This window comes from Caretta caretta, chromosome 10, assembly GCF_965140235.1.
Source record: "Caretta caretta isolate rCarCar2 chromosome 10, rCarCar1.hap1, whole genome shotgun sequence".
NCBI lineage: Eukaryota > Metazoa > Chordata > Testudines > Cheloniidae > Caretta > Caretta caretta.
The window spans coordinates 16,717,089-16,737,027 of record NC_134215.1 but is presented as its reverse complement, the minus strand read 5'-3'; the positions used below and the strand labels follow the sequence as shown (position 1 = coordinate 16,737,027).

Here is a 19,939-nt window from a genome sequence, read left to right as displayed (position 1 = left end):
CATCCCCTGAGACCCACAGAATCCAAATCATAATCAGGTTAATTTGCTCAGAAAGCCCCACTGGCTGTCACTACTGCTGCAGTTAGCCAAGACTGTGGGAGACCTCTCAGAACTGCCTATACCATAAAAAAAGAAGAGCTTCTGTTCCCCAGAAAATAAGAGGAGAAAGTCACCCATAACTTCTCATTTCTGGCTCCACCCCAGAGCCTGCACCCCCAGCCAGAGCCCACACCCCCTCCAATATACCAACCCCGAATTTTGTGAGCATTCATGGCCCACCATACAATTTCCATACCCAGATGTGGCCCCCGGGACAAAAAGTTTGCCCACCCCTGCTCTACTGACTTTTGAATATTAATTACTAAGTTAAATATTGTCCTCTTTTAGTTTGAGAGACAGATTCTAGTGCAGGCAAGTGCTTTGTAAGCTGCTTCACATGTCTAGTGCAGTGGTTCTCAACCTTTTTTCATTTGCGGACCCCTAAAAATTTTTGAATGGAGGTGTGTACCTCTTTGGAAATTTTTGTATGGAAGTGCAGACCCCTTTGGAAATCTATTGTCTGTATATATAATGGAATTCTGTTGAGTCAGTTTTCAGTCTAAGTCTTTCACAGATCACTTAGACATAATCCGCAGACCCCCAGGGGTCCACAGACTACAGGTTGAGAACCATTGTGATCGTGCATGTCAGTCCTGACATGAAATGCAGCTGCTCTTGTAGTCTTGGTCTAAGTATGCTAAATTAGCATATTGTGTTATACACAAATACTTGAGCAACAGTTTGAAGTCATTGCACATATGACCTAAACTAGAATTTAAAGGCTATTCTATAAAAACACACCAACAAATCTTTTCTCCAGCGATGTGCCATGAACTTTAGCATTCATAGTTTTATGAAGAGACATTTGAGGTCTAAAGAGATGCAATAAAATGTCTGCCTGGAATACACATAAGGCTCATAGAGAGTGGGGGATTTTTTCAACATTCATATGTGAAGAAACAGACAGGAAGCAATAAATTTGGACAAACTGAAGCTTTCTAAGTGTATTAAAGCAGGTATAGATAATGTAAATGTAACTTTCCTCAGTGCTGTACAAACCCATCAGTGGCTCATCTAGAGGGACTAGAGCTCTTGTCCAGTTGTGAGCTGAGTGGGAATGGGGAACTGCTGGTTTTGTCTCTGGAGGCTGAGGAAGCATAGCAGCTGGAGCCCACACGTTTTCCACCGGATGGGAAGGTGAGGTAAGGAGTAGAGCTTCTCTGGAGCCACTGCTCTTTCCACCAGCTGGGAGTGGAGTGTAGTGTAGAGAACTTTGGTACAGGACTTTCTGTACTCTACACAGGAGTAAGGCCCAGCATTAACTGATTGATTGGCAGGAGGGAGGAGCTTACATTAATTACTCTTATTCAGGTGGAGGCAGAATTGATTGGGGGTTAAATTGATTTTTGAGGTGGCTAGGTTTTAGAATTGATTTACGAAGGCGGGAAGATGATTTGGTGTAAGTTAGGCTTAGTTTTTGTGGGAGCAATGCAGGTTTGTTTGGGGTTTTTGTTTTTCTTCACCCAAAGTAGTAGGCTTAGTTGTTGGGTCAGTGGGTATTGGAAATTCTTAAAGTTAAATCACAACGAATAATTGTATTTCAAGATAAAGCATAAAAGTTAATTTGCAGATGCAAAGAAAGCCTAATAGTTGCCTTGTATGACTCTACCACTTAAAATTCTGTATCTGCCCAATACTATTTTTCACCTATTTATATAGTCTTAAATACAGCGTCAAAACAATCGTGAAGAAAATCTTTTTATCATGAAGAAAATCATGTTGCTTCATAGAAAAGCCATGTCAGGACATGATTTTATGCCTTGGTCAAGATCTTGGTATCTTGCAGACTCCATGATCAATACTAAATAGATTATTTATGCCGTAAGCACTTACAGAAAAACAGAGGATGTCAGCAGAGCTAGACAATATTGGATGCTGTGTCGTGGATTTGGGTAAAAATGTATTGCAAGGAATGTCAGCCCATATTAGTATCTGAAGGAGTGAAACCACTTATGTAATTTTAATAAGTAGCTTTTATAGTGACTGGTATTTTTTTGTGTCCACACAAAGTGATATGTGTTGTAAGCAACACCATCCATGCATATTTATATAACTGTGCAAGTGAAATAAAAAAAAAAATCAATTGTTTGGTGCTCTGTATTTGTGCAGTCTGAACTTGGAGCCCTTTACAGAGGAGGTTAGATTTCAACAGAATGTTTTATTTATGCTCTAGGCTGAGTGTCTCAGCATTTAGAAAACAATGGTTTATTTTAATTAATCTAAAGGAAACTAGTGGCGCACAACTGTGTTTTCTATTGTTATCAAAATATGTACAGAAAATGTGTAAAGGATTTGTGTGGCAGAATAGGAGAGGGCAACTACATTTGGGGAAAAGGGAACTCTTCAATAACGGAAAGTGAGTTTCTTCAATGTTGAACGTTAGTCTACATTGACTTTTAGGGGGAATGACTACCTGTAAAATGCTCTGAGGCATGATGATCGGATTAGATTAATGAATGGTGGAAGAATGTGTCCTCCAAAATTCATCTTTCTTTAACAGTGATTCTTGCTCTTGTGAACATAGTTCAAATGATTAATAAACTGGGGGCGAGGAATGAACTTTGTGCCATTGCATACTGACAGGAACTTCAGTCTTTGTTTCACCTTCCTCTGGAACAGAGAGCAGGGATCCGTTAAGATCAGGGTATGTCCCACATGATCAGTTTCCTGTGAGTTAGGCATTGGTGGACCTCAGACCATGTTTTGTTCTGTATTAACAACAGAAGGATATTTGTTCACTCTTTTCAGTATTTGCCGTACAAACTGGCAAACATTTTGACTTTCAACAAGATGCTAACTTGATTTTGTTTGTTTGTTTTGCAGTGATCCTATTCTGCATGGCAGCCCTAATATTTCCAATAGGATTTTACATCAATGAAGTTGGAGGTCAACCATATAAATTGCCCAACAATACAGTGGTTGGGTCCTCATACGTACTGTTTGTCTTATCAATTTTCTTTACAATAGTGGGACTTCTATTTGCCGGCAAAGTTTGTTTACCTGGCTGATGAATATCTGAACTGCATGAGTTTGTGTCAGAGGAGAGCAAGATATCGGAGTTGCATTCTCAGGAGAAAGCCTAGATCAGACTATCAAATGCTTACTGAAAAGAGGAATGCTTTGACTTGTTCTTACTATGCACTTTGGATTTAAAAAAAAAGAGAGAGAGAGACCCTTTCCCATAACCAAATACAGACATCATTGACTAATCTCCTGAGCATATTAATGCAGTCAGGTCTGCACTGTGATAGGGACTAGTGAAGAAGAATGCTTTACACTGAGAAGCATATTGCCCCATGTTACTGTATCTGTTTTTAATGTCTAACAATTTGAAAATCGAAGTATTTATGAACCTTGTGGTAGACCAGAGGGTTGCAAAGGAGTTCAAGTGAGGCTGGCCTCACAATTTAGGAGATTAGCATTTTACATCTTCTTTCTGATGGGCAAAGCCTTTGGCACCAAAATGAATCCATCTTGCATTACTGCACCAAGAAGCCAATAGATCAAAATATGTTCTTTACAATGTATGTAACAAAAAAAAATGACACACATCCCCCTTCAGCTGTAGAACAACACTAAGAAACTTTTTTTTTTTGGGGGGGGGGGAGGTTCTTTATATTTATATACATATATATATATATATTTTGCTGATGCAGTATACTCTGTGTGTGTGTGTGTGTGTATGTATGTATGTATATATATATATGTATATGTATATATACACACAAACAGTTCCTGGAAGATAACTCAGAATGCTTTGCTAGCAGAACACTGTGGTGTGCAAAACTAGAACTCAATAGAAAAAAGCCATTTCTCTGAAGGCCACATACCTGAGAGTCTTCAGTTTACCTCATTCTTTGTAGCAGCCCTTGATTTTAACAGGTTTTTGTAACAGGTACAAACAATCCCATGCCTTTCTAGGTGCAATTTTAAGTTAAGCTAAAATTCTTTGTATGGTAATTTATTTGTATATGAGGGTAGAAGGTGAGATCACGTCATACCTTAAAGTTAAAATCCTAATTTTGGGAAATGGACACTATTTAAATTATTAGCAACTGTTGTACAGGGAGTCTCTTTTCTACTGCTTTGTTTGTTACATTAACAATGAATTTATTTATACATGTTCAAGCACAGCAATTTACCATAGGTAAATTTTTCTAATGCATATAACATTCAGTGTTTAGGTCAACCTGTAAAAACACTGTTCTGTAGTAAAGCTGGATGAATTTATTTTCACTTGTGAGTATTAGGTTAATTCATCTTCTTTACCAAAAAATGAGCAATATAACTGTTTTTAATGTCCATATGCCTTGTTTACTAAAGTTGAAGATAAAAATGTGGGCATAAGGACCACCTGAATTCAGAGTGTAAGTTTTCCCCTGAAATCAACTTTCTTTAAATACAAGAATTGTATAAACCTTGGATCCATGAATAGTGCTATATACTTCAATATTCACTTAAAATCTGACCTTTATTAGCACAAAACTTAGATTGATGTGTCAGGAAGCTTGCTTGCAGGATCAAGCCCTTATTCCCTAGTTAATATTTAATCTTTTTGTGGGGAAGTATTGACAAACGTATCTCTTGACAACAAAGTGTCTGTCCGAATGTACTTATGAAAAGCGCTGCATTACTTAAACTTATGCTTTTATAAGGCATAAGTGAAACTGAGTGCATTTTTCTGTAAGAATGATAATATTGCTTCTGAAATGTATTTATATTTTGGAAAAAGAACAGCTATCATGGCAGAAACAAGTGTTAGAAATGAGATACTTTATACAATTATATTGAACTGTGTGCCATTAGAAGTATTTTAGTGAGGAAAAATTACCTGATTGATGTTTTGGATCACTTTCTCTCGGTTGTAGAAAATATCTCTTATCAGTTCACTCACAAGCCGAAGGAAGCTTTCACATCAAAGTCTCTCTAAATTTTTCTGAAGTAGAAGAATATACAGCGAGATTCTCATCTAGAACTGCTAGTTCAGATTTGGTTGGTTTCTAATTTAGATTCTGATCTGGCAGTCATAGCTGCACAGGCAATCCAAAGCTTCACTGATATCAATGGAGCTGTGTATATGGATGCAGTCTGGGTGGATCCAATTGCAGGACAGGGGTCTAAATGTTTTCAACAGTATTATAAGATTGGTGGTATAGCCTGATATAATGTGTTAACAATGAATCATAGCTCACTAATTAATTTGATAAGCTAATAGCTTTTTTCCCCCTCAGAAATGTCAGTCTTATTGTAAATAGTTCCATAAAATATTTTAACTGGATCACAGACATGGGGGCGGGGGAAGAGTTTCTCAGCTGCTAAGAATTTTCCCCCATGTTTACTTATTTCAGTTAGTGACATCCTGTATAATAATATTATTCATTTAAGCTTATATTTAAAATGTATTACCATTTAATTAAAAAAAAAACACTTATCGTGAAGCATATCCAGTCCATGAATGGCTGGCTGGAACCTTAGTGGGTAGCCAATCCTATGAATCATTGAAAGACAGCATAGCTTCAGCTAGCAGACTGTTTTAGTTAATATTTGGGCATTTCAGTCTACAACTAGATGGATCCATTTGCATTAAAAATGTCCCTGTGAGTGAAAAGAGACAGCTGTCAATAGTTGCTTTTTTAATAAGGTCACTAAGTACTATATAGTACAGTATTAATTTATAGCAGAAAATCATATCTTGTAAACTGTATATAAAACACTGTTCTATGGTGCAATCATTTGTCAAATTTGTCATTTTGTTTTAAAGTTGTATGCATTCTTTTCATACCTAAGAGCATCACTGTAAAATCTGCTGAATACTATTTATAGGTTTTATTTGCACAAGGATTAGTTTTTAAACTACAGGAAGTTCCTGTTGAACATGCCTAAACATCTGTAGACTTTCAACTCATTAAAGCAAATGCTTCAGTATGAATCTTCTCCAAAGGTGGTAACCCATGTTACATGTTGTTGTTTACATAAACTTTTCAGACTCTGCCAGCTGTTTTATATATTTTGAAGGACAGCTTATTCTATTATAAATCACAGCACACTCTTGTTTAATCTTCATTTCATTATCACCTGAAAGGTTTAATGTCACAGCATAATGCAATTTGTGTATACATTTTGTAGTTTTATTTGGTTAACCTCAAGTCCTAATCAGAAACTTAAAATACTTTAAAAAGGAAAATTGTAAATGTGTCTGTATAACGCTTCTTGGAGACAGAAGGAATAACTCACTAGAAGCTTTTTTAGTTTCTGTGTGGAGCAGTGTGTTTCTCCGAAAGCATTTACAAACCCATTCACCCTTTGACTTTCATTGCTGAGCGTGTAGGCATTTAACAACTGGTCCAAAGTGCTGGTAGTGTGTAACAACGCTAGACTTAATCCTGCTCCTGCCTTTACTCAAGCAGAACTCTTTGGGTTAGTTTCAATGGGCGTTTCTCTTGAGTGACACGCTCAGCGGCAGGATTAGGCTCCTCGACTCCATGGACCGGTACTGCTGTTTCAGAGCCTCTGTGTAAGCATTGCAGCCTATCCCTGGACATGCCCATTCACCAGGAACCCTGGCTCCACTCTAGGCTGTCCTCTGCAAACGGTGCGAAGGATGGAAGAGATGAAGGCAAGAAGTGTCTGCCACTCGCTCGTCCGGCGTCGGCGTTAGCGGTCACCTTGCTCCTGGGCGGCAGGGAAGTCTGTGCTGCAGCGGCCTCCTCCCCCAGCCTCGGACACTCTTCAGGCGCTGGTGGCCAGGCACCTGCCTCTACGGACTGCGCAAACGAACAGACTTTTCTTCATTGTATTTTTGTTATCGAGCAAGTTTATCAAAATAAATTGTCTACGACAGGCCTGGCCCCGTCTGCACTAATTGCGAGCGGCGCCTGCTGCAGCCTCCGCTGGAGGCGGCCCTGGAGAGCCGCCCCCAGCCCCCCGGCGAGGCTCCTCCACGCCCACCCTGGCCGGCTTGCAGCGCCGCAGCCCTGCCCAGGGGACCGTACCACTACCTGGCATGGGGGGACCCGGCCCCTGCCGGGCGGGGAATAGTTTCTCCCGTTTCTCTTAGCAACGCGGTAACACACAGCTGGGCCGCAGGCGGCGGCGGCTGCCCTGTTCTCCCCTGTCCGGCGCGGCTGCCGGCCGGCCCGCCCCAGCCGCGGAAGGAGAGGAGCGGGTGAGGCCGAAAAGCTGCCAGCGGCGGGGGGCTCTTGCAGAAGCCGGGGCGAGCTGAGCTCGAACGGGCTCGCGCCTGCCCGCCCAGGTTCAAATGCTTCAGCCCCCTCTGGCTGCGCAGCTCGCGAGTCCCCTCAGGGGCGCCTGGGCTGCCCCGGCCCGGCTCCGGCGCCGCTCTGAGCGCCCGCCGCTCCCGCTGACGGCGCTGGGGGTGTCCGGCCCCTGGGGGTCGGGTCTTTGCTCAGCGGGAGGAAATGTCAGATGAGATCTAATGCAGATAGTCAGTGGTGTGGATGGCTGTACGCTAACTGAGGTTACATTGTATGCAGGGTGGTTGGAGCTGTGTGGGTGCCAGGAGAGGAGACAGAGAAGGTGAGTAAGGGAATATCTGGTATTGGACCAGCATCTGCTGGTGAGAGAGACAGGCTTTCCAGCTCCTCTTCGGGTCTGGGAAATTTACTCACAGCTAAATACAAGGTGGAACAGAGAGTTTAGCATAAGTCATTAACACGTTTCAAGGGGCCAATCAAGGTGAAGTGGCCTGATAACACCTCTCCCCAGTCATAGGGAGGAAAGGAAGGGGGGAATTAGCTGGTGGGGGCTTATTAGTAGGTTATAGATTGTTATCATAAGCCACAAATCCAGTAGCTACTTACGCTTATCAATCTGTTCCATCTTGGATTAAGCGATGCCATTCCGAGTAAGTTTCTCAGACCTGAAGAAGAGCTCTGTGTAGCTCGAAAGCTTGTCTCTCTCATCAACAGAAGTTGGTCAAATAAAATATATTACCTCACCCAACTTGTCTCTCAAATAGTTAAACTGCCATTGTTATTGAATTACACGGGACAGTCCAACCAAAAGATAAACCCAAAGTACCCATGGCTAGTGTGCTGGCCTGGGTGTCTGATGACATCTAAGATCCTTAAAAAATTGCATTTGTGCTTCATATTGGCAGCATACCCTCAGTCTTATTTTTTTAGCCTGAGTCTGATCTGTATGGGGTCGGCAGGGGACCGTCATTATATAACAGAAAAGAGACTTGAAGATGTGTAAACTGAGTTTGAATAAAGAGCCTGTAAGAAGATTGAAATGTTAGTTTTAAATTATTTATGCTCTGTAAATGATAAAACTAGATTGAAAAGGGGAAAGGAGAATTTTTGGTTCCAAATCAGGAGTGACCTGAAAATTGTAAACCACTGAAAGAACTGTTTGTCTGTACAGTATTCAGTGTATAACAGAAACAGACTAAACAAGCAAGTTAGACATATAGACCTAAACTTTTTTGTGTCATCTTGCTATGCCAAAGCAGAATACATTTAAATGGTTGGTTTTCTCTTAAATATCCTGGCAAAAATATTAATTTAAAAAATAAATACCTTTATCTGCATTAAGAAACATAAAACCAGAGTAGCAGATTGCCTCTGTGACAGTAGCAACAGGCATGCCCCTGTTGGTGATGCAACTGGCACATAACTAACCCTAAGGCTATAGGTTTCAGAGTGGTAGCCGTGTTAGTCAGTACGAGCAAAAAGAACGAGGAGTACTTGTGGCATCTTAGAGACTAACATTTATTTGAGCATAAGCTTTCGTGGGCTAAAACCCACTTCATCGGATGCATACAGTGGAAAATACATAGGAAGATATGCACACACAGAGAACATGAAAAAATGGGTGTTGCCATACACACTATAAGGAGAGTGATCAATTAAGGTGAGCTGTTATCAGGAGGAGAAAAAAAATCTTTTGTAGTGATAATCAGGATGGCCCATTTCCAACAGTTGACAAGAAGGTGTGAGTAACAGTACCGTGGGAGGGGGGGAATAAGTATGGGGAAATAATTTAATTCCAGGACACCATTAAATTAGGCTTGAATAAAGACTGGGAGTGGATGGGTCATTACACAAAGTTAAACTATTCTCCCCCCCCACCCCTGCCCCGACTGTTACTCACACCTTCTTGTCAACTGTTGGAAATGGGCCATCCTGATTATCGCTACAAACAGTTTTTTCTCCTGCTGATAATAGCTCACCTTAATTGATCACTCTTGTTATAGTGTGTTTGGCAACACCCATTTTTTCATGTTCTGTGTGTATAATCTTCCTACTACTGTATTTTCCACTGCATGCATCCGATGAAGTGGTTTTTAGCCCACGAAAGCTTATGTTCAAATAAATTTGTTAGTCTCTAAGGTGCCACAAGTACTCCTCGTTCATTTTCCTAAGGCTATAGTAATTCTCTTGGTTGCTTCTAGTGATGAGAAGTCAGATGGATTCAGTGAGTTGTGTTTTCATAAGCTCTCTAACTCCTTCCTATGTCTAATTCTCAGTTGCAGAGCTCTTATTTTTGGTGGATTTACCATTCTCCTTAAAGAGTTGCATGACCAACATACAAAATTTTCCACAATTTTGAATACATATTTTACTGGATAGAACCCTTGGTGAATGACTTCTTGCAAAATGGTTTCCAAGTACATTATATAATAATAATAATTAATAATCAAATAACTTCCACTTCTTTTTTTAATTTTCTTGGTCACAGGCACTGCATGCAATATAATTAAGTACGTGGTTTCTGTTGATTTGTATCTGTGGGACTATAGTCTTAGGAAAGTGATATCTTATATAAATGCTTGATACATAGCTTTTATTCTTGATATTCTAAACTTCCACTCTTTAATGCTATGTCTCTTTTTTTTTTTTTTTAAAGAAGGTTAAATCTTTGGTCATAAATACAATGGATGCACAAACAAGAAAAATGGCTCAGTTACTGGACAATGATCAGTTTTTGGAAAAAGTAGGGTAAGGATGTTGTTGCAAAATCCTTAGGGGAAATGCTTAAATGGAAATGAAATATACATTTCTGGTGATGCAAACTACATTTTTTCATGCATATGTATATTGGGATGCTTAAAATGGAGCATAAGAGTTCTTAGTTGTTCAACAGAAACCAGAATGTTTAATTCTTATGGGTAATGATGAACTATGTTATAAATGGACTATTTGACAGTGCGACAGCACTCTCAGTGATGCATACAACTGCCGCTGATACAGACTAACACAGCTTCCACTCTGAAACTTATTTTGTAGGGTAAGCGTGGGATCTGGCACAGTTCCAGTGAGAGGCCGACCATCCTGGCATGATATTACAATAACAGATTTGGAGCCCGATAATGGATTACTGGTTACTCACATCAACCAGACACAAGACCTTCTGGTAAGCAAATATCACTATCACGGATATCCTTCACTTCTTGTCCCCTACACCGTCCAAAAACTTCTTGGATTGTCTGTGCACTGCTGTATTGCTCACCCAGCAGATATCAGGGTGATTGAAGTCTCCCATGAAAACCATGGCCTGTGATCTAGTAACTTCTCTTAGTTGCCAGAAGAAATCCTCGTCCACCTCATCCACCTGGTCTGGTTATCTATAGCAGACTCCCACCATGACATCACCCTTGTTGCTCACACTTCTAAACTTAATCCAGAGACTCTCAGGTTAATGGCAGTCTCTGGACTAGCTAGGTCAACCATTATAATAATTATTTTAATTTACATGTTGCTGTGTTTATCAGCTATTCCTGTGTTGTTTAAATTCACAAAATAAGATTTTTCTGACTGCAGTTTTCACCTGCCTTCTGCTCCATGGTTTGCTTTTTCACATATTGTGGGGTTTATATTGAGAAGGAAATGAGAGCAAATACTATTGAGTATCTAATTTTCTGTACTTTAGGTATCAACTTCCATGAATATCAGTGCTTTACGTCAGCAAATGTATATATTATACACAATAAAATCATCTCCAGTGTCATTAATGGTTATTCTCTTCTCCATGTAACAACAGAACTCTTGTATCTTCCTACCTTTTTGTTGGTTATTTCTTAAAAAATAATAAAGAAAAGAAAGAGAGAGGAATAGCTTATAGTTCTTTTTGATTCTATGAATAATTAAGCTATTATGAAACAGGAAAATGAAGGGGGACAGTGACCTCTAGTGGCATCACAGTGATTTATTTGTTTGAATACTTCATGTTGAATTACATGCACAGTAGATGCTTGTTTGCAGCAACACCTTGTAAATGCAACCACTGCTTATGAGCAACATTTCCCCTGAGAACACTTTCCATACTGTGAATTGTTGACACTCCCCATAACAGCAATAGTCACGTAGGAGCAAAAGGGCACTAGTATGTTGCTACTAATAAGCGTCTAATTTATTATGTTCCAAGAGGAAATAAGAGACTATAATGCCTGTTGAAACTATGTAGCAGACACCTTCTTTGGTGTCTGCCATAATACACCCTAGGCAGCATTCCTTCTGTTCTAGATCCCAAGGCCTCCTGCTTGCTGCAAGTGGATTTGTATCAATGATTTAATTACTAAATAATACCTCTTTCCTGCCATCCCTCAGAACTGGCAACATTTGAACAACACTTGCTGTTTCTAATCCCTACCTTTTAACTTTTCTCCTCCTTCTGATCTACAGAGAGTGCAAAAGAGGAAAATGCAATCCAGTGAGGTGCAAACCACAGAAGAATGGCTAAGAAACCACAGTTTAGAATCCATGCAATTAACGTTAGAAGATCTCCTAAAGAAAGGCAATATTGTCTTGTGAGTACAGTGCCATCCCTTCTTAATCTATCAGTTTGCTTATGACAGGTTTCAGAGTAACAGCCGTGTTAGTCTGTATTCGCAAAAGAAAAGGAGTACTTGTGGCACCTTAGAGACTAACCAATTTCTTTGAGCATAAGCTTTCGTGAGCTACAGCTCACTTCATCGGGTGCATCCGATGAAGTGAGCTGTAGCTCACGAAAGCTTATGCTCAAAGAAATTGGTTAGTCTCTAAGGTGCCACAAGTACTCCTTTTCAGTTTGCTTATATTATTCATGTTAAATATATACTTCATTCTAGGAATTCAAGAAATGCCACAGAACAGATAGAGTTTGCTGCCAAGACAGTTGTTAATTTTGAAGCCAAGCTGTCTGAGTAAGTATATAATATGTGCTACAGTTTCAAAGTATAAGAGTGATTTCCTTCCTCCAAACTTAAATAGTTGTAAAATGAGATTTTTTTCATGTCTGATGTTGGGCTGGATCAACCCTGGAGATGCAACAAATGAAACATAAACAGCCGCTTTGAAAGCTTCCCCCATGCTGCCCCTCTAGTGTACCTCAGTGTTGAAAGGCAATCGCTGGGGAATATGGGTTCACTCGGTGTCCATTAGAACCCATGGTGGTTTTTGTGATGATACCTGTCAAGTGGGATCTTAACAATCAACTCACCTCAGATAGGCCTCTGAACATCCATCAGATGGGTAATGACTTTTGTTTGCTATTGACCTGGGTTTGTTTCAAATTGATGACCTAACAGTGAAAGGCTATATAGCCTGTTATGAGACCTGAGCCACATGGCCTGGTGTGCTAAAAAAGTGTGTGTGTTTTGGGGAGGGAGGAAGAAACTCTTTTCTTTGAGGTTTGAAGGATGAGCTCTTTCTACATAAACTTCTGCTCATTTACAGTTTATAATCAACCACAACAGCAATAAAGTCACTAAAATTGTGAGACAAACCCCAAAAATCAAGGACATTTACATTTAAAGAACAGATCTGATAAATATGCTCAGTATACTGCAGAATAATATTATAGTAATCCTTTCAATCTTCCATAAATACATATGTCTGATAGTTCCTAGGTCTACTGCCATATATCATGTACAGAGACCCAGATTCCTCAGGATGCTCCTTTTCAGGACTTGCTATTTGTGCATTGTGAATGAGCTGCTTGCAAAATTTTGGTCAAAATAATTAAAAATAGGCTTGCATTCCAGGGAAGTAAAGAGCTTTTTCATAAAAATCCTTTCTTTTAACTTTTTCTCAGTTCTAAAACCATGAGCATGGTGTTAAAAAGCAAGTTATTTAAAAATAATTCTTAAACAGTTTGTTCTAGGGCTGGGACAGCAAATGCTAAGTTTCACCCCAATTATAAATCCTTTAAAATTGGTTAAATAATTGAAAAAGAGGTTTTGTAATCAAATCACCAAAACATTTTTCAATACTGATAAATTTGCTCCTTTTGTCCCACAATCAAGAGACTTTACCATTTAAAAAAAAATCAGTTTGTATGGTTTGAATTAAATAAATCTCCAGCCAATAAGCTAAATAGATAGGATGAATTGACTTGACTTTTGGCTGAACTTTCCTTCATCCATACACACACACACACATCACACACTTTATCCAAACACAACTAATTAAAGAGCATTCTGTTGATCTCATTTTTTTCAAGGCAATTAGATATTTAAACAATAAACAAGTTTAGAGAAAGAAGTATTTAAATAATTAACACTGCAGCCACTAGTGCTGTATCACAGTTGAGAATGTTGTAAATAGAATATTTATAGACGACGGTTGTGCACCTGATGGAAAACTTGGCCGATGATAAAAACAGATCTGAACTTAAATTGACATACCGTTTAAGAGAATGCATTATTTAAATGTGTGCACTGTATTTTGTCAGAGCAATTGAACTTTATCACCAGCGAATTCAGTGGCTGTTGGAGGACAGCAGAAAGGTAATGTTAACTTTTTAATATGCTTTTAAAAGGGGAACCTGCATATGGTGTTAAAGGATATATTAACTGTTTAATAGTTGTCTAGAATCCCACCCAGAAAGCTTTTTTGTATTTTTCCCATATTGTGAGTAACTAGAGCACAATGGAGCTATGTTTTGTCTTCTCAGTTGATAGATGTTTCATTTGAGATATGTTTTGAGCCTTTATTCAGACGGCTATTTTATAAGCAGGGATTGCGTATCGGCAGCATCCAGAAAGCTAGCACCCTTGACTGGCATGATGGGGATACTATGGAACTGAGTAATCCTTCATTTTCTCAAGTAACAAACATGTCATCTAGGGGTAGAGGGAGTATTGCCCACTCAGAACAGAAGGTAGAATTCAAAACTCATATCTCTTTCTCTTTGCTCTGCCATTGTCTCATTTTTTTTAATGCTTAAAAAGTAACAGTGATAATAAATATGTAATATTTTAAATGAAAATGGCAGCATAAAGAGGTACATACTGAAATTTAATGTTAGATCAGCACAAAATATTTAAATGAACATTTTATATGTTTAGGTGTTCGGCCTTATAAAAGGGAACAAAGTTGGACTCCTGGTTGATGTATCTGATATAAGTTGTGAACCTCGACTATTTGAGTTCCAGAAAGACCTTTTGGTAAATAATTCTGAAAGAGACTCTGACTCTTAAAGTAAGTTAAATAAGATTCTCTGAGTGCAGGGAAGAAAGTAAGTGTAATAATCACTTATTTACATATTACTCTAAGTATCAACAGTTAATTTGTTGGAGATGTATAGATTTACCTTAATCACTTTTAAAGTAGAAATTATTTGTTTAATATCAAGATTCAAACATTTTAAGCATCTGCCACAATAACAAAAATTGAAGATCTGACTTCAAATATTAACCAACCCCAGACAGATGTGCTTCAAAAGCATCTGCTAGAGCAGCAGTTTTTAACCAGCGGTCCGGGGGCGCCTAGGGGGCCGCCAAGCAGGGCCAGTGTTAGATTTGCTGGGGCCAAGGTCAGAAAGCTGAAGCCTCGCAGCGTGGGGCTGAAGCCCAGGGTTCCCAGCCCTGCCATCTGGAGCTGAAGCCGAAGCCTGAGCAACTTAGCTTTTGTAGGGACCCCTGTGGCATGGGGCCCTGGGCAGTTGCCCTGCTTGTTATCTCCTAATGCTGGCCCTGGCTTTTATATGCAGAAAAACAGTTGTTGTGACACAGTGGGCTGTGGAGTTTTTATACATGTTGGGGGGAGGCCTCCAAAAGAAAAAGATTGAGAACCCCTGTGCTAGAGTAATGTACATAATAGAAATAAATAGTTCATAGTACCTGAGAGCCAAGTTGTACATACAGTACTATGCCTATAAAGAATAGGATGCAGCTGTGCTTATGCACTTGTGCTTATGCACTTGGATGCAGCAAAGTGTGCTTTTTGTTGGGTCAGGACCTTGCTGTCTTACAGTCTCTTCCCCAACTTCCAAAAGAAACAAAACTGTGTTTATTTTTACAAAGTGTTTCTAATGAGGATTATTAAAGGTAGACACTATAATGTCACAATAACAATTATATTTTCTGGTTTTGAAGCTTTCTCTGTACAATCTTTCTTCATATACCAGTGAAGGTTACTTAAAATTGACTGCACCTACTTCTTTGATAATTTGTGCAGCATAAGTAAAGATACTTCAAGAAAATTGTTACTCTCTGGTTGACAAGGGCCTAGAATAACCTACCTAAGGTATAGCCCTAGAAGTGAAAGCTACTTTTATCTGACATCCTATCATAGCTGCTTCATTCTTTTTCAGTTGCTCCTATGATCACAGCTCAATAGGTGAACATGTGCTTTCTGAATCAATATCATTTCTCTCTCATTTGCTTGTTTATTAAAGGGTGCTGATGAAATTGACACAGTATGTGTTTCCCCATGTAACCAACTGAATAGGAATACTATGTCAGCATGGTGCACAAGGACTAGGTTAAGTTGCTGTCTCTCAGTGTGCCAAACTAAAACTAAATCTGTGTCACTTCAGTTCTGAGCCAAGTTCTCCTATATAGTAGTTCAGAATACTACAGTCTGAACTGACTTTAGCAAATCACAATTTTTTTTCTTGTACATAACTCCAGTAATAGGAGGGATATTAACTCACTAATATTTTTTATTAAGTGTCTAATAGATGAACAGCTGTGTTATAAGAAACAGTTATATTTCCTCTCCTTTGGTACTGAAATTTCATCTCTATGGGAGAATCCAACAAACGTCAATGTGCGCGTGTAAGTATGTTTCCTAGCTTATAACAATGGGTTTTCAAACAGGGCCGCCTTTTAATTAGGAGCAGTTTTGTGCTCATAGTGAATTGTAACTGTAGTTTTGTGCCTTCAGTGATTTGCCAGAAAAAATACAGAAATGAATTGTGACTGCATTGCAAATGAGTCTGCTCATTCATACAGGTAAATCACACAGGAGATCTTAGCCATCAACCAGGGGGTATGTGATCTTAATGCTGAATAAAAAAGGCCATATACTAGTTAAGTGTAGAATAAGTTTTTAATTTTCTGTCTTCCTAGCCTAGATGAAGCAAGACAGTGGGTGCAGGAGCTACAACCCGGTGGAGGCTGTAATTTGCTGAAAGCTTTAAAGAAGGTCCTCACAATGAGGGAACTGAATTCATTGGTTCTTATTGTAGGAAGCTGGTAGGTCCACTATCTAAAATGGCAATAAATGTCAACTTGCATAAAGAATTAAATGCTTCAGACCTATACTTTCCGCCTAGTTGTAAATTAGGCTAGATTTTTATCTTTTAAAGAGACATTATTGACATCCCCCTTTCTTCAAGATTCAAACAGTTCAGTTTCTTCAAGATTCATGCCTCAGCTCTTTCCTCATTTACGTGTGTGCTACTTTTTCTATTTTAACCCTTATTACTTGCTAATCCTCTCTGTAACAATATGAAAATAGTTTTCCCTTCCAAATTTGTCCTCTTGTTGATAAATACTTGTTGATAAATAGAATGTCTAACACTAGTATTGTGTCAATAAAAATTCATCAGCATCACTGAGGATTTCAGAGGGAATGTGAATGGCTCTGGAATTACTTCTGTAAAGTAGCATTGTGTGTTCATACTAATCTGCTGTCTGATCATAAGCATTGGCGCAAAATAGAATCCACAATGCTTTGGCCAGCAGCCAGTGTTGATCTGACACAGATCTTGGACTTAAATTCTGCAGTCTGTGGTGTCCATTTTAGAGTTTGCATAATTGAAATGAACGAGTGCAAGAAAAGAATAATATATAAAGGACTCTGGTGAGTGCACAGGTAACCAATATGGACTAATTCCATTATATTTACTTATTAAATTTATTTTAAAGGTGCATTGAGGAGACTGTTGGCTTTGCTAAAGTGATATTTTGGGGTAGTCTGGATCCAGATTCCATTTTAACTGAATCACCAACACAGGAGATTCAAAGAAAGGTTTGCAGATTTGGCTCAGGTCTGATTTATTACGGTTTTACAGTAGTCTCAAAACAGCAGTGAAGGGGTTAAGGAGAACTTGTGGGCCCAGTTAGCCCCACCCTGCTATGCCTGCGGTCAGTGCCAAACCTGGAGGGGAGTTAAAAGGAGGGAGCCTGGCTCACTTCAGGCCTGCTTGGCCAGGAAGGAAGATGGAGCTCTTTGCCTGAAGGGAGCTTTGCCTGCACAGTTGCATAGAGTGGAGCCTACTAGTCGGAGCAGCAGCTGGGAGGGAGAAGTTAGACTCTAGGGAGCAAACCACACACAGTAAGAGACTGTTGGGCAACCAATCCCAAAGGAAAGGGCCTGGACACCCCATGGGAAGAATGGTGGATGGCCCAATGTTGAGTTGGATTTGCTTTTTGTTTAAGAACATTTTGGAGCTAAACCTCTCCAACCCCCCCAGAAGGGGATAGGACTGAAGGCACAATTAGCCAATGGGTCAAAGCCTGCCTGAGTGGGGTGCCTGGAAGTTCCAGCAAGGATTAGCACTGTTGGGTGCTTCCCCAACCACACCAGTACACAAAACTAGAGTTATGGTTGCACCCTAATTTTCTGTTTTACAGGGTGTGCATCTCAGTGTCTCACCATTTTTTAAACTCTTTTTTTCTAAACATGCCATGAAGAATTTGAACCAACATTCAGCCACTAATTCATATGTGTGTGGAATGATGATGATTTTTAGGAAATTTGAGGAAAGAGAAGCCTGATTCCTTCCCCCCGCCCCAACACACACAGAGTATACCTAAGTTTCTCCCTGCTGGTGCTTGAGCAGGAACATTATGACATCAGCCATATGTCACTCTCACTCCAGTTTATTTGAGTTGTCATGACAATGGATGCCTTGGCTAGCTGGCTTACCTCACACTCCCATAATATTCTTACAAAGAAGAGTCCCAGGAGGAGTTGTAAGGAAAGCAGACTGAGTTTGGATAAGTTTGTGGTGTTTCCCCTTTGGGTGCGTACTGGGGAAAGTTGCACTGTTTCTTCTCTTATTGCTTGTTCCTTTCCTCAGAAAGGGTTATATGAAAATAAGATGCAAAATTCCAGCTCCTTTTCATGTAGATTGTTTATCTGCTTCTTATAAATTGGGGGGTATGGCTTTCTGAATGTTTACCTTTAAAAAAAGTGAGAAATTGTAGCTGAGAGTTCCTAATCAGTTTTCTGGTACAATTTAGAAGTTTTAGTAAAATTGAAGTTGCATTTTAAAAAGTTATCTTTGAATACAGTTTAATTAAACTACTTTCAATGTCAACATGGTATTGAGTGGTGAAATGGCCATAAAAATGATAGTCTGAGGTAAATTCACTGAAGGCAACCTATGTGTAAGCACTTTATTAATTAAATAGCACAGGTATAAAAGATTTTATTTCTATTAAAGAATTAAGGAAATTCAAAGACAAAAAAAATCATTTAAAGTTGCTCTAATAAATAAACTAAACTACAAAAAATTAGGAAATACAAAATTAAGGTTTAAGAAGATTAAAAGTTTTCAAAGTCAAGCACTCTCAAATTAGGAAATGCCAGAGTGAATGTTGCCCAGGCAGACCCAATTTGGCCCCTTTGTATATATGCATTATGATACAGCCTTTAATTACATGCAGAAGTAAATACCCATGGAAAGTTTGTTGTATGTGGCTTGCCTAGCATCACACAGGAACTTGTAAACCAAGCAAATTTGATCCAGAAGTCATTACAGACAAATATGGAATCCTATGAAACTATTTTAGAACTTGCTTTTCAGAGTAGAGGGAGGAACTGTTGAAAAGGGAGCAGATACACAAATGTATAAAAAGTTACAAAATGGCAGGTACCCCTTTTTGCTTAATGCTTAAATTATGTTCCTGTGATTTGATATTTCTTCTCCACCCCTGCCACAAGCACGTCAGTTTGACCAGCATGACCTTTTCTACTCTTTGGTTGATGGAATTGTGGATGTCATTTTTCATCAGCCCCGATCAGTCTTCGGAAATATTGTCTGACTATATTCAGCAATGTACCTTGGGGAGAAAGCTGCTGATACACACCATTACGTATGAATGTAGCAATCATGTTCCTCCTGTAAGTAATCATTCTTTGTATCTGTCTTAAAAACGACCTGTCATTTGTTTCCTTTTGAGCTGTAGTTAAGATATTTTGTACATTCATAGATTTACAGAAGTGTTAAATTATGTTTTCAAATATTTTATTGTGGGATCTCAATCTCAAGTAGTGAGTGCTGTGAAATATTTCCCCTTTAGAAGGAAGAGGTTTAACTATGGCATTTTAATCCAGAGGTGAAGCTTATCTGTGACCAATCTTGTCACCTGTTATCAGTCTCTTCAGGCTATCTTAGTTGTTTTCCTATTCCTAAGTATAACAGCATAGAAAAGATTACAGCATCTTAAATTTGTTTGCAGCCCTTGCTACACACAGCTAAGGGTGCTACTCTGTTTGTTTTAGAGAGCCGATTAGCAACAAGAAATCCTATAAATTGGGATGCCCAAATCTTAAGTAACTTTTCTTCTCTTCATATATGTAGGCTGTTCTAAAGAACCTTGCAGAAGTTGTTGGAGGCCGTTATCACTGCTATTCTTCAAAGAGTGAGGTAGGTTTAGGCT

The 19,939-nt window shown here is 39.2% G+C and overlaps 2 protein-coding genes across 10 annotated transcripts in view; both read left to right on the top strand.

The window, feature by feature from the left end:
• The window catches only part of MOSMO (modulator of smoothened), a 53,175-nt gene extending 46,236 nt beyond the window's left edge, over positions 1-6,939 (top strand). Inside the window, exon 3 of the mRNA XM_048866087.2 lies at positions 2,923-6,939. Coding sequence (XP_048722044.1) covers positions 2,923-3,107 — 185 coding nt within the window. The 3' untranslated portion in view covers positions 3,108-6,939. The remainder of the gene's footprint in view (positions 1-2,922) is intronic.
• Positions 6,940-7,125: 186 nt separating this feature from the next.
• VWA3A (von Willebrand factor A domain containing 3A) overlaps positions 7,126-19,939 on the top strand; it is a 64,805-nt gene continuing 51,991 nt past the window's right edge. For 3 of the 9 annotated variants that reach the window (XM_048866085.2, XM_048866084.2, XM_048866080.2), the window contains exons 1-11: positions 7,338-7,635; positions 9,970-10,061; positions 10,350-10,476; positions 11,745-11,869; positions 12,170-12,244; positions 13,774-13,828; positions 14,390-14,488; positions 15,996-16,102; positions 16,397-16,522; positions 19,292-19,400; positions 19,861-19,926. In XM_048866085.2, the coding sequence (XP_048722042.1) occupies positions 9,997-10,061; positions 10,350-10,476; positions 11,745-11,869; positions 12,170-12,244; positions 13,774-13,828; positions 14,390-14,488; positions 15,996-16,102; positions 16,397-16,522; positions 19,292-19,400; positions 19,861-19,926 (954 nt within the window). In that variant the 5' untranslated portion in view covers positions 7,338-7,635; positions 9,970-9,996. Of the gene's footprint in view, positions 7,265-7,334; positions 7,636-9,969; positions 10,062-10,349; positions 10,477-11,744; positions 11,870-12,169; positions 12,245-13,773; positions 13,829-14,389; positions 14,489-15,995; positions 16,103-16,396; positions 16,523-19,291; positions 19,401-19,860; positions 19,927-19,939 lie in introns of those variants that run through there. The other 6 variants (XM_075132711.1, XM_075132712.1, XM_048866086.2 and 3 more) reach the window with 6 other exon arrangements.